The 15,321-nt window shown below is 33.1% G+C and overlaps 1 protein-coding gene across 1 annotated transcript in view; it reads left to right on the top strand.

Annotated features, from left to right (window-relative positions):
- The window catches only part of LOC131055022 (2-alkenal reductase (NADP(+)-dependent)), a 47,826-nt gene extending 45,791 nt beyond the window's left edge, over nt 1–2,035 (top strand). Inside the window, exon 6 of the mRNA XM_057989631.2 lies at nt 1,314–2,035. Coding sequence (XP_057845614.2) covers nt 1,314–1,695 — 382 coding nt within the window. The 3' untranslated portion in view covers nt 1,696–2,035. The remainder of the gene's footprint in view (nt 1–1,313) is intronic.
- Nucleotides 2,036–15,321: the final 13,286 nt, after the last annotated feature.

The raw sequence follows: 15,321 nt of genomic DNA, 5'->3' as shown, positions 1-15,321 counted from the left end.
GTGATATTGTCTTCCCAAAATTTTAATTGTATTTTACAGCAATAATTGCTAAATACTGCCATCTTAGGCCCTCCATAGCACCCTTCCATGGGAGGAAGCATATGGTTGTGGAATGACCAACAAGACAATGACAACCTGAATTTACGAGCTTGTTGGTCAGACACAATGAAATCCCTTCTCCAGGGAAAGAAAACTAGCAAAGAGCTACACACATAATAGGGACCATGGCAGAGGACTGCATCTGTATGGTTAGCTTTCGCAAAGTGGAAGAGGAAGAAACCCTTTGGTTAAGTTTTGAGTAGCATCAAGCTTAACCTGATGGGGGACCCATGCAGAATCTACCCTGCTGCAAAGCATACTTTGAGAAGGTATGTGACCAACAAAATGATCAATATGCATAAATTGTTCAGTCCCTTTACAATTGTTACCAAAACTAGGGTTCAGAAGACCAATATTCAGCAGTTTAGAAGCTATACATTGTGGGAAACCTTGGAACAAACTTGCGAAGTTTCTTCTATAGGGGTACCATTGTATGCTCAAATTCCTATCACTTCGGCATTAATAGTTGAAGAAAAGGCATGGGCGCCATTTAAACAAAAGGGATTACTGCCCTAAGGGTGAGAAACCTTAAAATATTCCACAATAAATGCAATCAAGATTTTAATATCCCATTATAGAATTGTAAAGTGGCTGACAAAAGACAAAACAAGGGGCACATGCATGCAAACCACAACCAACCTCTTTCACTTATTGTCGCCAGTGTTTTAGAAAAAAATAGGCTCAAGGATGATTAAATTTCACTCACTTATTTTAGATTGCATTAACATATTTTACATTTATTTGTATATTCAAATTTTAAATATTTTTTTTTTTATATTATTTAATAGCATTCTGCCATCTCCTCGCCATCCCCAAAATCATGAAAAAAAATTGCTCTACCAAAAACCCCATTACGATGCTGCCTATCCCTGAAACTCAGTGAAATATTCTAAAATTGTAGATGGCCCTCTCATGCCTTGAATGAAGGTTGATATGAGCCTAGGGTCCTTCACCAGAGCACAGGTCTTGCTGTTTTTTGTTTCAACTTTTACATTTGGTTTCCTGTTTAATTTACTTATCAGCATAAAGGAGGCTAGACTTGTTTATATTTTTTATTTCTTTGGATACTACATTCCTCATAGACTGTTGGAGAATATGTCCGAGAAACCTGACACAGACTAATTTCTGACAATATTTATGGTTTACTTAATTATCGCTAATGATTTCTTGTATTGTAGAAAACATTGATAAACGTGTTTTTTATGTATTCTCAGGTACCTTCCAAATGGGATCGATATCTATTTTGAGAACGTGGGTGGTGATATGCTTGAAGCAGTTCTTGAAAACATGAACATCTTTGGCCGAATTGCTGTTTGTGGGATGATCTCACAATATAATTTGGAGCAGGGTAAAGGTATAAAGAACCTGTCACAAATAATTATCAGACGCATTAAAATGGAAGGTTTCCTTGAACCTGATTATGCAAAGACATATCCGGAGTTTGTGGAGAAGGTAAAAGGTTATATCAAAGAAGGGAAAATTGTTTGCATGGAAGATATTACTGATGGTCTGGAGAATGCACCAGCTGCTTTTGTTGGTCTCTTTCATGGTAAAAACATAGGAAAACAGATTGTGCGTATATGTGACGACAAATGATTGAAAATGAAAAATAGAAGCATTGCGGTTGCAGTCATCTGGTACCAAAGGATTCTAAGCTGTGTGGTATCAAATGCAAATAATGCAACAGGTTATTTATGATGAGAGAATGAACTAGTAAATTTTCTTTGGATAGTGGTGCTTTTTATTGATGTTGGTGTTTTCTGTTGACAATAATATGCATTCAACTGCTTTTCGCATAATCTTTTGTAAATGTCTGCGTAGAGTATTAGGATGTGAATGGCATCAGAATATTTATATCCCAATAAGTGAAACTTGGGGCATCTAATATGATATTACATTCTTCGGAGAATCAAAAAATGAAGGCTTTTCTTTTTCAGTAGAAAATCTAAATTTGTGAAGTGGGCTTTAGACTATAATAAGCAATGTTGTAAGATGTTTTTTTCAAGCAATTGCAAAGATTGGCAAATAGGTGTTATTTGTTTTCGCAAACATCATTGTTACATTTGCAAATATGTCCAGTGTTCATTGAAAATATGAAGTTGAATGCTTCAAAATGCAATTTTGGCTATCTCGTGATACAATTGATATATGCATTATCACTGTAGAGTTGAAAGAGTATTAATTATATCATATGTTATATTAGTTGGGAAAAGATGTGTTGAAAGAGTTATATCACTTAGCAATAGAGCGCATACTCCAGAGTGAAGAAATCACCCACTGGTGGAAGGAAGATGGTCCCCAGTTTAGGGAAGCATTGTTCATTATCAAGTGTAGTAGTTATCATGGAAGACCAAGAGATAACTTAGATTTCATATTAGATATCTCATTGATCAAGAGACTTAGAATTTCATATTAGATGCTCCATTGGGTTTTGAATTTGGGTCTCCACGACAAGAACTCAATGTTTCAACCAATTAAGTTCAACCCCTTGGACTCAACAAAGTATTTATTATAAAGATATTAATTATTAATTGATTTAAGTTAATTTGTACAATATTGTATTTCACAAATTTGATCCCATTGGACTCAACAAAGTATTTATTATAAGGATATTAATTATTAATTATTTTAAGTTATTTTGTATGATATCATATCTCACAAATTTAGTTTTATTGTTATCCAGAAAAATAATTTCACAAAATAAAAAATAAATTGCATAATTTTTTTTATTATAAGAACACTAATTATTTGTTGTTTAAATTAATTTGCTTGATGCATTCTACAAATCTAGTTATATTATTTTTTATAATGATAGAGAATAATTATTTAATTGATCAATTTGTGGGTATTAAATATGAAGCTTGATTGTGAAAAAGACTTTAAAATGTGTTTTGTTTCTCTTATTGTATACCTTCATTTAAAATTATAATTAAAAAAAAATCTTGCATAATATCAATCTTTTTATATTATGAACTTTCTTATCCAATATACCAACAATGGTATTTTGTCATCGACAAAAGTTGTAACATCAAATTACCAAAACAAGTTTTGGCCTTTTAATGTTGAAGTCTAAAGCAATCAAGATTTTTCAAATCTTGGCATGTTGCACATCAAACATTCCTATTTCTGATCATTGTTGTTTTCAAATAATTTTATTGTTGATTCCTAATTTTCCACTCTTTTCAATGGGGAAATTTTGTGTTACTTTAATTTCAAACAAAATGCAAGTTAGTAAGCTCATCTTTCTTTCTAATTTGATATTGCAGATTAATTCTTCTATTGGGAGATATATCTTGTTGCATAAGTCAATTAAAATATAGTGATGTTAATCTATTTATAGCTTGTAAAATTATTGTTTGTCTATCTTTTTTATCCCATCAAAGATATACACCTCAAGCAATATATGTGCAATTAATGAGTGGTTATACAAGACTTGAAAAATTAATCTTGAGACCATTCATGTCATGTTGCAAAATTCATAGAATCTTTAAATTGGTTTTTTTTTTGGAATGATTTTTGTATATATATTTTCATCCATTTCACTTGAAGATGGGGTGAGAGAGTTGTTCGTTATGCAATCTTGAATTTGTAATAATTATCCTACTTTTTGTTTTAGCTTACTATATTTATAGATCAAAGATGCAATAAGGAGGGTGTTGATTTCATTTAGATACAACAAGGGGCCTTTGTTTGCATAGGGAGGAGAGATCCATAGTCCATTAGAGTAGAAGAAGAATGGGTGAAATATTTTGATTAATTTTCTTTGCTTACTTTATAAATAGGCTAGATCTAGATCTCTCATGTGGAAGGTTGTATATAGCACGTGCTTTAATCAAAGTTTAAACAATCTTTGTGTTAAAAATTATGAAATAATACATGCTCAAATGCTAGATTGTTTACAATCAAATTGAAGGAAATATTCCTCAATATTGATGCCTTGATTGTGTGTACATTGGTGAAGGTTAAAGAATTTGAGTACTTAGTGAGCAGATCAAGGCAATGTGGATGAGTAAGTGTGTCAATGGATGTTGGTTATCATAGTAGCTTTGTATATCTAAATGGAAAGGGCATGTTCCTTAGTAATGGGATAACAATTATGATTTATAGCATGGAGTAGGATAGCACAATGCATTCTTGGGGGAGATGTCATTGTGCGTTTTTATCATGATATACTTTATGATCATGGCAAGAGCATTATGATAGGTGCACTATCATAGTGTTGGGAATATACCACATTCTTATTGTGAGAGTAATATGATTGAGTTTTGAGGTCACAAACAATGTTTCCTATGCACAATATTGAAACATGCATGTACTTAGAATTGGAAAAATTAGAGATTGGACTATTGGTGACAAGTTTGGAAACATTTTATTGATATTGATATCATTTGACATCCATGCAAGCTTTTGGTAGAGTGGCTAAAGGATCAAGTCCAACTAAAATAATTCAAACAAAGTAGGTGGTATGACAATGGCACAAAGTTGATAATAGAGAGATTTTGTAAGTGATTGTTACGATAGTTTAGGGTATAGTAAGATATGCCTCTGACACATCTTATATGGCAACATGTGAGGTTGGTAATGTGGTTAGGATATCTCCCCATGACCCATTTATAGATACCAACATATGAGAAGGAAGTGATGGAGGTGTGGTTGGAATGGCATTTGGTTGCAAATACATGGAGAGAGTAGTGGAACCATGAATGGCCAACACTATGGTCCACTAAGTGCAAGAGGTGGATAAAATGGTGTTGGGCATGCGTGGGCCCATCCTTGAGCACTTAACTATGGAGTTTTCCCTAAGATCAAACCCACTTAGCTTGCTACCCATTCGTAAGACCTTCAACAAGTGTTGTGCCTTGAGTGCACTTGATTTGTAGTAGATCATCACCTCTTGAACATCATCTAGATGTAATGATGACTAAATGGACCATTCATGTTCATAATAGTGAATGATTTTGACTCAAAAACTATGAAGTTGAATCCTAATAAAGGATCAAATGTAGCACACTACACAAAATACATCTTCCCTATCAATGGATGAGCTTATGAGGCTTTATATTGAGTAGTTCAAAAGGCACAATACTTGTTGAATGTGATACCAAACTAAGTAGGCTTGATATTGGACAAAATTATATTGTCTCCTTTCTAATTATCTCTAATGAGAGGTATTATTTGACCATTCCATATTTCCAATGGGCTAAGGTAGCAAAATAGGAAATAATCATTTTGATATATTGAAGTTTCCCTTTCTTTTTTACCCACATCCACCTTATTCCTTTATCTTTAATAGGGTATAAGAATTTCCCATCCCAACATGCCTTTTTTCTACACCTCACATTATTCCCCTTTCCTATTGATATTTTAGAGTCTTATTTCTTAGCATTCATTTCCTTTAACCCTCATTCTTTTTCTTTGCCTTTGTAGGATATTCATCCTTATCTTACTTGTATGAATTCCCTTAACTCCTAATTCCCCAATTATTATAGTAGGTTACCTTTCAAAAGTCATGGCTTCACCCATCCCCTTAATTTAGAACCTTTTCCAAGGTGCCCAACATGACTCACACCTAATAATTGTCAAGTGGTAAGAGTCATGATCTATCCTTGATGTGTCCTTGTGACTACCCAATCTAATCTTCCCAACCTAAACAAATTATTTGATTTTAAGGGAATGGGTTCACATGTATTTGTGGCATTAGAGGATGGAGATTACCATGCTTTCATTAATGCAATGGTTACATCCTAACTCTAGATGGTCCTTGCTTAATCTAAGTCATTGTTTTGGTTCAAATTCAATACTTGCCATGATTTCATTGATATAGTAAACATGTTCATTTTGATATCATGCATCATAATAGGAATTTTTTTATCAAAAATATTCTAAGTACTTGCATTGAAGAAACCCAATTTGAGGGTAAGAACCCTTGCGATTGTTGGAGATTAAAGGATGAAAACCCTTTGGTTTCAAGAGTCAAAGGTCAAAACCCCTTTTTCCCTATAGGAAAATCTCACTTAGAGGTTGTGAATAACCTTTAGAGTTGCAATAGTGTAGTTTTGAATGCTTTTGTTGTTATTGTAGTTATTGTTCTTGCTATTGCTACAAAATATTTTGATGTAGCTAGAACTTCATTGAAGAAAAAGAGAAGTTGTGGAATTTATCTTGTTGTTGGTTATATTTGTTAATATTAGGTTGCCAATTTGATGTGTGAATGTGAATTTTTTTTAGGTTTTTAATATCTAGTTAAAAACACTCAAATCTAAATTGTTTCTCTAAAATCGTTATTATAGTGGTATAAGAGCTATATCTCTTGTTATATTGTTCAATATTATGATTTAATGATTTTATATAGTAACCAAGGAATTAGATATATTACATGAGAGAAAAATAAATTGTAGATAGAAGGATCAAGCACAAAAGAATTAAACATAGAAGAAGCGGTTATGACATATGGAGATAGGAGAACTAATATGGAAGATAGCTCTATAGATCAAGGAAATTTGTTTTTGACCTAATACTTTATTAGTTGGCACAAATTATTCATAAGATGGATAATACATAAATAACCATTATTGAGAATCATGGAATAAGCTCTTTAGGAGCTCATATCAACAATAGCAAAAGTAATGATAGACCTCTCTAGCTCACTATCCTTCATAAGGAAGAAGAATAAAATCCTAATGTAGAAACTTAAATTTTGATAGAGGAAAATATCACTACATATTATGTATAATAAAAAAAAATCCAGTAGAGATCTAAGAAGCAACGTCTCTCTCAAACTTCATTAATATGAATAAATCTAGAGGTACAATAAGACAAGAACCAAGAACTCAACTATAGTAGAAAGCTCAGAAATGTGTAGTAGGGAAGTTAACACTTCCTCTTTTGATATAATTGATAAGGGTACTACTCATGTATGGATACAAAAGCTAAACACATACCTATCTCTTAAGCATGTGGCTAAAAGTGAATCTATCAATTTTGTCACTTTGCACTGGGAAGATATTGTGCATGAATGATGATGTTAGTGATTTGAGTTGTAATCTTTAAATACTTAAGGATGGATAGTCTTCCAAGTGCCAAGGGTATAAAATTTGGGAATAATACCATAAAACTTATCCTCAAATAAGGTAACTAATAGTCAATTATTGAGTTGGGTATGACCTCCACTTTTGTTCCTACAAGAATAAGGGAGTTTTCCTAAGGCATTGAGATATATTATAGTACTAAGACTAATTAGTTACCTTGTATGCCCTGCCAAGGAACCCCAGAGGATCTAACCTAACTAACTCAACTAAGAAAAGAAATATTTTTAAAAAAAAACATCTTAAAGTGTATCCTAATGCCATGTTCAAATAGAGATAACATCATGAAATCATATGCACAAGCGGAAAGAAAGAAAACCAAACCATCATCTAAGGTTCTTTAACATTGTTACTTAACAACTCATGCAATCATGAAACTACATCTAGCATAGTTACCAACTTAACCATTCATTATGAAATGAGTATTAAAGAGCAAGTTAACATATTCTGAAAGATTCATTTCCATTCAATTTCACTATGATAAGAAACTAATTGCATTCATTTAATCTTTAAGTCTAAGTTCATTTTAGGTCCCAAATCCAAATGTTCCTATAATTCCTTTGAATAATAAATGACTAACACATATTCTATCCAAACGGAACAATAACACCATTACAACTAGCTATCATAAATCCTGCAATCACTTTACTTAGATTACATCATAATTACATTATTGTTTACATCATCTGCCTTGTATGTGTGAAAATTAAAATTACATTTGATATCCATATAACATAGCAACAATATAAAGAATGTATGAATCTACCTCAAATATACATAGTAAACTATATTCAAGAGAAGCAAGCCAATTCGTGCAACAAACAAGTCCAAAATACCCAATGGAAGTAGGCAACTACCACCCGACCATGTGGAACCTGAAGGCCCACCCCCATGCTAGGAGATAGACACATGAACCACATTCACACAAGCAAGGGTTAAAGGAATGCAAGGTCACTACCTACAACCATAGAAAATAACAAGAAGAAAGTAACACAAAGATGAACAACACAATGAGGACAACTCTAGAGGACTTACAAATTACAACACAAGAGTAGGATACTAGTGCTCACAAAGGAAGAGTGTCATCACATAGCTTCAGTATGGGTTGCCCCAGTACTCTCTACAGACCCCGACCCCCATCTTGGGTTATCCTAGTAGTCTCTCCCGACCTTGCCCCCCATACAAGACTTGTGTGGAACCAACATAACTTTCATGAGGACAAGGTAGTTGATCTTGCCATTCCAAGCCTTCTCAATCTCATCCTGAGCCTAAACAAGCACTTGAGGCCATGAGTGGGTATAGTCCCCAAGAGCAACATGATTTCTAACCAATATTTACGTAAGGACATGCAAACCCTTTAGTTGAGAGGAAAACAATGAGAGAGAAATATGTTCTATTTTTGAATTCCTATGTTCTCCGCTATGTCTATTCCCATTGTCCTCCATTAGCATTCTTGGCAATAATTACCATAAGGAAGTAGAGATTTTTTAAAATGTTGAAATAATAAAAGATACTTTGCACTGCCAATTCTCAAGAAAACTAATCTATTTTTGGTGGTTAATTGCAAGATCAAATAGAAGGCAAATAATTTATGATGATCTCATGAAAAGGATGTGTTTGGAAGCCATATGGTGAAGATGGTCGAAGATCTTTTTGTTTTCTAAAATTATATTTTTGTTGTGCAACAAGAAAGATATTTAGAATGTTGTTTTAAATTTGTGATCAATGGACAAGTTTTGTATCACTATTATATTTTGATTTGTTGGTCATAGGCCAAATACAAACATTACAATATTTTCATAGACTCAGTGGTTATGTGCTATAGGCTTATTAATATCACAGTATATACTATGTGTGTAATAGATATGCAACTAAGTTTACGAGAAATATAAAGACTTTTCTTTTGATCAAACAAGAGTAAAAAGTGTTCTTCATTCTATTACTTGGCAAATTGAGGAGGCCAGACCCACTTCTTGGAATGCCTTTGCAGTCTTTATTGTTTATAGTATTGTATGTTTCTTATTTCTATTTTAATTAGATTTATGGGAATTTCTTATACATTATTTGTGATTGTTGTTTACATTTGTTGTTCTTAATTTAGTTATGAATTGTGAAGTTGTGATGCTAAACAAAGCTAATTAAGTATTGTTTTTGTTTTATGTTTTCATCGTGACTTTAAGTCTCAAATTTATTAGCTACTACAAAACGTTTTTATTCTTGTAGTAGACTATCTTTGTACCTGTTGCAAAACATTGTTGTTCCTATTGCAGATTACCCATGTTCCTATATCAAAATTAAAACAAAGATATTAAGTGGTATTTTCACTTAAGTATTTATTTGAATTTTAAGTTCATTTCATTCTTACTCAACCTACCACCCTCAACTTTAAGCATACCACTATTACACCTATCACAATCTTACACCTTGGATTTACATAGGAGAAAACTAAAATTAAACCTAACTTCTAGCTCCATAACCTTGAAATTAATCTTGTTAGTTTTGACCCAACAAGAACCACAATCATTAGAGGATATTGTTTTTTAACTTCCAAAGAAGGCAATTCATGTTTGTGAGAACACAATATCTGACATTGTTGCACGCATACACTCTAACAAAGCTTCTACATCAGTCAATCTTGCAAAAGGTACAACAACTATCTTTTGCAAGGCTTCATGGATAATCTAATGGTATGTAGGTGATGTTTGAATCAATCCCAAAGGATGGTGTTGGTTGGAGAAGTGTGAACTTCCTCAATAGGACCATACTCCTTACCAAAGTGTTGAGTAAGATGAGGTGTTAAAGGGAGCATAAATTAAGAATGTGGAAGAGAAGTAGGAACAAATATTATACAATTATGTTGCTTATTGTTTCTATTATTATATACATAAGAAATTCCATTATAATGAGATTGTTGTGATACTTGTTGATTAAGTCTACTACTTTGATTGAGTTTTTTTGCCTAGTTTAAGCAGTAACTAAGAGGTCTAGATGGGTTTTTAATACCTAAACAATTATGATAGGTTTTGTTTGTGGATGAGAAAGGTCAGGATAAAGGTCCACAATAATATTATGTTTCTTAGGTTCATTTGTATAGCTAAATAAATATATCATATTGATTATTCATTGGAAAAATGATGTTGTAGGAGACATAGAGGATGATTCTATCAAGATTAAGTCATCAAGGGCTTCATCTAACATATCAAAATCATAACCAGTTAATGGCTTGTCATATGCATGAAAATATTATAAAAAAGAGATACAACATGATCGGACAAGCTTTCTTTCTCCAAGATATATGTTGATAGAAGAAAGTATAGAAGAGAGAAGTAGAATAAAATGAGACAAGGTGAAAAATGTCAATTAAGGGATAGAAGAATTTTAATGTAAAAGCTTGGTTTTCTAATCTAAAATAAAAGAAAATAAAAGCTTTTTTAACAAAGATTTTGAATGATTTCTTATAATGAAAATACATCAATTAAGCAATCAAGAAAACCCCATAGAATATATAAATAATGTATGTAAATCAGATCTATGCTTTTTAGAATCAGAAGATATGTAAAACACATCGGGTTCCAAAATGTTTGATATGGAAAAGAGATGGACTAAACTAGCTAGTAATTTAACCAAAACCAACTTGTCTTTCATAAAACATTGGAACACAAAATGATGAAAGGCGTTTAGTTTATCTTTAACTCTACTCAAATAGATCCAAACTACCTAGGTTGTGTTCCTTTGTTGTAAAAGAAGATTGATTGATTGATTGAGATGTTTTCTAATTACTTCTAATAGCATGCATAAATGACAATATGAACTAATGAAAAAAAGTTAAAGACATCCAAGAAGAAAAAGACAATAGAAAAAATGGAATAGAGATATAAAAGTACACCTGTAGCTAAAAGTAGAGGGTTTTGTGTTGGATTGATTCATCAGGTGCCCCTATACCAAAGTTGCACAAACTAAAAGAACTTACTAGATCTAGGATGAGAAAACTTAAAGCTTTTGTCGCTTGAAAATCTAGATAAAGTAGGCAGGATCAAAGCACTAACTACCCTATCCAATCTTTTTCTCTTGATTTTTTTATGATGATAAATTTATCTCTATAAATCCCATCTTTTTGTACCTCCACATTGTCACAATTTTTTTGATTTGTACCTACACAAGAACAAAGAGAGGAAAAATGGTTGTAATTATATAGGATCTTGCCTCAATCAAGCACCATTGTTGGAATTCTTACCTCCACAAATAGCCAAATAGATGTTTAAATAAAGTGTTTCCTATGAACCTAAAGTGTGTTTAAGATTGTGTTGAGTAGTGAAAAGAATAAACATAAAAGAAAATCCCTACTCAAGTGTGTTAGAGTGGAGCCCTGGATTATTAAATAAAAGGTGGTGTACAAACCAACTCAAGAGACCATAAATGCATAAAAGACACAAGTAATAGTAAAATTTCAGATCTAGAGATCAAAACTCAAAAATGTGAGAACAACATAAAACCATACCAACTACTTGAGAAGAGGTACAAGTTGATCATCAGTCATTAGTCCCTATTGTCCTCCAACATTCCTTGAAGCTCCAATCATTTTGCAATAATGGTGAATTATCATTACATATAACTTGATATTTTAGATAATGCTTGAAATTTATAGAGTTAAGTGATCAATTTAGAAAAGCTTCGTTGTCATTCTAATCATATATGGAAATGAGAAAAGTTTCCAGCTTATAATATATGGATCACAAAGTTGTTTTTTGATAAAAAGCTAACACAAAATGATCAAATACAAAAAACAAGACCAGATTTTGTAATGTTAAAACCGACACTTGAATTACAATTATTTTTAAAATAAATTATTGGGACTATGGAGAGTGGTGCCCTAATCCTCCCAAAAAAAATCTTTGAAAACTGGGGATGCGAGAATCAAGGCCTATGGTATTAGATGTAGTACTAATTTTGGCTTTTGGTGATGAATTAAGTGTGAGATAAGCTATAAAAGTTTAAAATAGAATAGGACACATCACCTTAAGTTGGAGGAGGTAAAATTCAAGGCTAGAAATGGTCATAAAATGATCTAAGAGAATGAGAACTAAAGGAAGTGCCAACAAGTGTGTGAAATTGGACTCGTAATTAAGGCATACAGTTTACAACACTATATGTTGATGAAGGATGAGGGCCTCTAGTTATAGAGTTCTCAAGAGATAAAATCAATATCTAGGGTTGATTAAGAATGGATTGTTAAGATTGAATAAGATTTAGAGTTTGGCTCAAAGTTGGATTCATATGCCAAGTTTCACATAATAGAGAAGCTCTAGGGCTTGACATAAGGTTAGGCAAACATCATTATGGGAATAGCTTGAAATTGATGGATAGGATATAAAGTTAGTTTGAATTTTGGGTATGTGTCTAGGTTCAATGAGTTGGGACAAGTCTTAGTTAGACATGTCAATGGGACACTTGTGGCATGATGGAAATTTTAGATAATGATGCATGTGAGAAAGTTAGATTGATAGGATTACATGGACAAGGATAAATGGAATCATGGAATTAATTAAATAAATAATAGATATTTATTTTATTAATGGGATAGGCTAGGGATAAAATCATTAAATAATAATAATTATTAATTTAAAATTAAGGTTTAGGATAGGAATAAGGATCTGAAACATGGAAATAAGGGATCAAGAAGGCTAATATTGAATGTGGATAGGTAAGAACAATTTTAGGTTTCTACAAATTGCACTATTTTGATATACTTCATCAGTTTCATAGGGGCCTAAACATTATGTCTATAACTTTCCTTTATGATCCTTATACCTTGAATCATAAAGAAGAGCCTAGTCACCATTTTTGAATATTTTTGTCTTGATGAAGTTATCACACCATTTCATTCTTTGATTTTATACTATCTTTGTATGATGGAATGCCTCTCTTCTAATTTCATTTAGGACATGTAGTTCTATTATTCTTTTTCTGGGGCTGCTAATAACTATATTCCTAATTGAAGTGTTATTCATAATGTTTTGTGTTTTGTTTTCAATTGGAAGAAAAAAATTTATCCCATACAATATTTCATATGGTGTAACCATTGTTGTAGTCTTCCAAGTTGTTCTATAGGGCCACATTGCTTTAGGAAGTTAAGCTACCTAGTGCTTGCAATGCAAGGAAACTGTCACAGTTAGGATCTAGTTTCAATATCCTTGTTGATGAACTTAACCTACCAATTTGATTGGATATAATAAGGGGTAGAGTACTTGTGTTTGATGTTGCATTTGTTCACTAATGTCTGAATCTATGTTCATGTGAACTAAGGTCCTTGGTTGGTGCAGGAGCACTTAGGACTTAGACTCATAGTCCTTCTACAATTTTGGCTTGTACTGACCTTAGCCAAGTCAAGTTTCTAATAAGGAATCCAAAAGGGTCCAAGGTGTGTGTGTAATGTTTGATTTGAGTAAAGTGTAGGCCTAGTTGTGCTAGTTTCCTTTCTAGGTTTGCACTTTGTGAGTAGGTGTTAGGGTGAGTAGTTAAAATGGCCTTCTTGGTGAGATAATTAGAGAGTTTTATAATACTCTTAGTAATATTGAAAAAGGCATGAATAATGACTTGTAATAGGTTGCCTAAGTTAGCAAAGCAAAATTTAGAAAATTATAAAAGTTGTCATGACAACTTTGGTCCTAAAAGAGATTAGCGGTGGAGTTAGGGTTAGAACATTGACCTAAGATGCCTCCACATGTGGGGAAGACTATTTAAACCTCCTCTTGCATGGTTACCAAGGTTGGAAGTTTGATTTTTGGTGAATGACAATCTGAAACCACTCATTTTCGGACTGTTATCACTGTTTTTGTCTTATTTTGCATAAATGTGAACACAAATGGATTGAATCCATTGATCCAACTTTGGATAGTTGTACTTTGGTGTGTTATGGTGTCATTTGATCCATTTCATGCTTTTTAGATAGTTTCTATTAGTTCTTTTACTGTTTGTTTTCAAGCAGCCAGTTTTGGCTTGTAAATAGCAAATTATGTAAAAATGGTTGCCCCATAAAATCCTTCGCACTACCATCACGGCCTATTGGGACATGGAAGGAAACCCTATGTATAGTGTAAATATGAAAGGAAGAGTTCTGGAAGTAGAGTTCATCATAGTTTCCACCTTGTTCTAGGCTAGTCCAGGAGCAACCCGACTAGAGAAAACAGGGTGTAAATTGAATGTATATGGCACGGGTGACTTCAAAACCCAAAATTTAGCATTTGGAAATGAAGGATAGGTCCATTTAGAGTTCCAGTTGAGAGGGGAAGCTTTGAAAACCTCATTTCATAACCTTACTCCTTTGTTGAACAATCACAGTCGGTTGAGGCCTAGAAACCCTAGCAAACCCTCATTTTTGAGTTAGGACACTGTACAGAATGATGGGAGACTAAAACCACCAAAATATCTTGAGGATGGGTGAGTGATTGAAGAAAAATAAAACTTATTGTAGGGTCTTTTGGACCGATTCCTTCAAAACCCTCAAAAACCGGATTTAGGAGGCCTAATTAGGGTTCATCCTTGTAGCCCTATTTCTAAGCAACTTTTTGAAATCGGTAAGGGAAATGAAGATTACAAAACCCAAATTGGATATAGTTGAACTCATTCCATGGTAAATACCACCTCCAAACCTCTGCAATGTCTTATAACAGTTTGGGGGTGAAAAGTGGGAAGTTGACAAGTTGTTGTCAAGGTTGCAAGATGAGCATTTGAGAAGCACATTGAATTGGTGGAGTTCCTAGTCAAAGAACCTGTGTAAACACCTTAAGATTGGCAAGAAGAAAGTCCTTATTAGATATTGGGAAGGACTTGGAGGTCTTGAAGCATAGCTAGACCTGGTGAGGTTGGTGGAATTGAGCAACACCAACTAGGTGAAGTGTAAGCAAGCTAGGTGAAACCTACCAAATTGGTATCAGAGCCTATAAGATTTAGGATAGGAGAGTAGATGTCCTCAATGGAATCTGTAGGAGACAACACCATGGTTACCAATGCAGAGTTGGCAAAGAAAGTGGATGATCAGGAGGAAGAGAATAGGCTCTTGAAGGAAAAATTGGTAGAATTAGAAGGTAAGCTTGGTGAAATTGAAACCAAGGCAGATGAAGTGTTGGTAAAGGTTGAA

This window comes from Cryptomeria japonica, chromosome 6 (assembly GCF_030272615.1).
Source record: "Cryptomeria japonica chromosome 6, Sugi_1.0, whole genome shotgun sequence".
NCBI lineage: Eukaryota > Viridiplantae > Streptophyta > Pinopsida > Cupressales > Cupressaceae > Cryptomeria > Cryptomeria japonica.
Note: the sequence above shows the minus strand (reverse complement) of the source record. Positions and strands in the feature narration are given on the sequence as shown.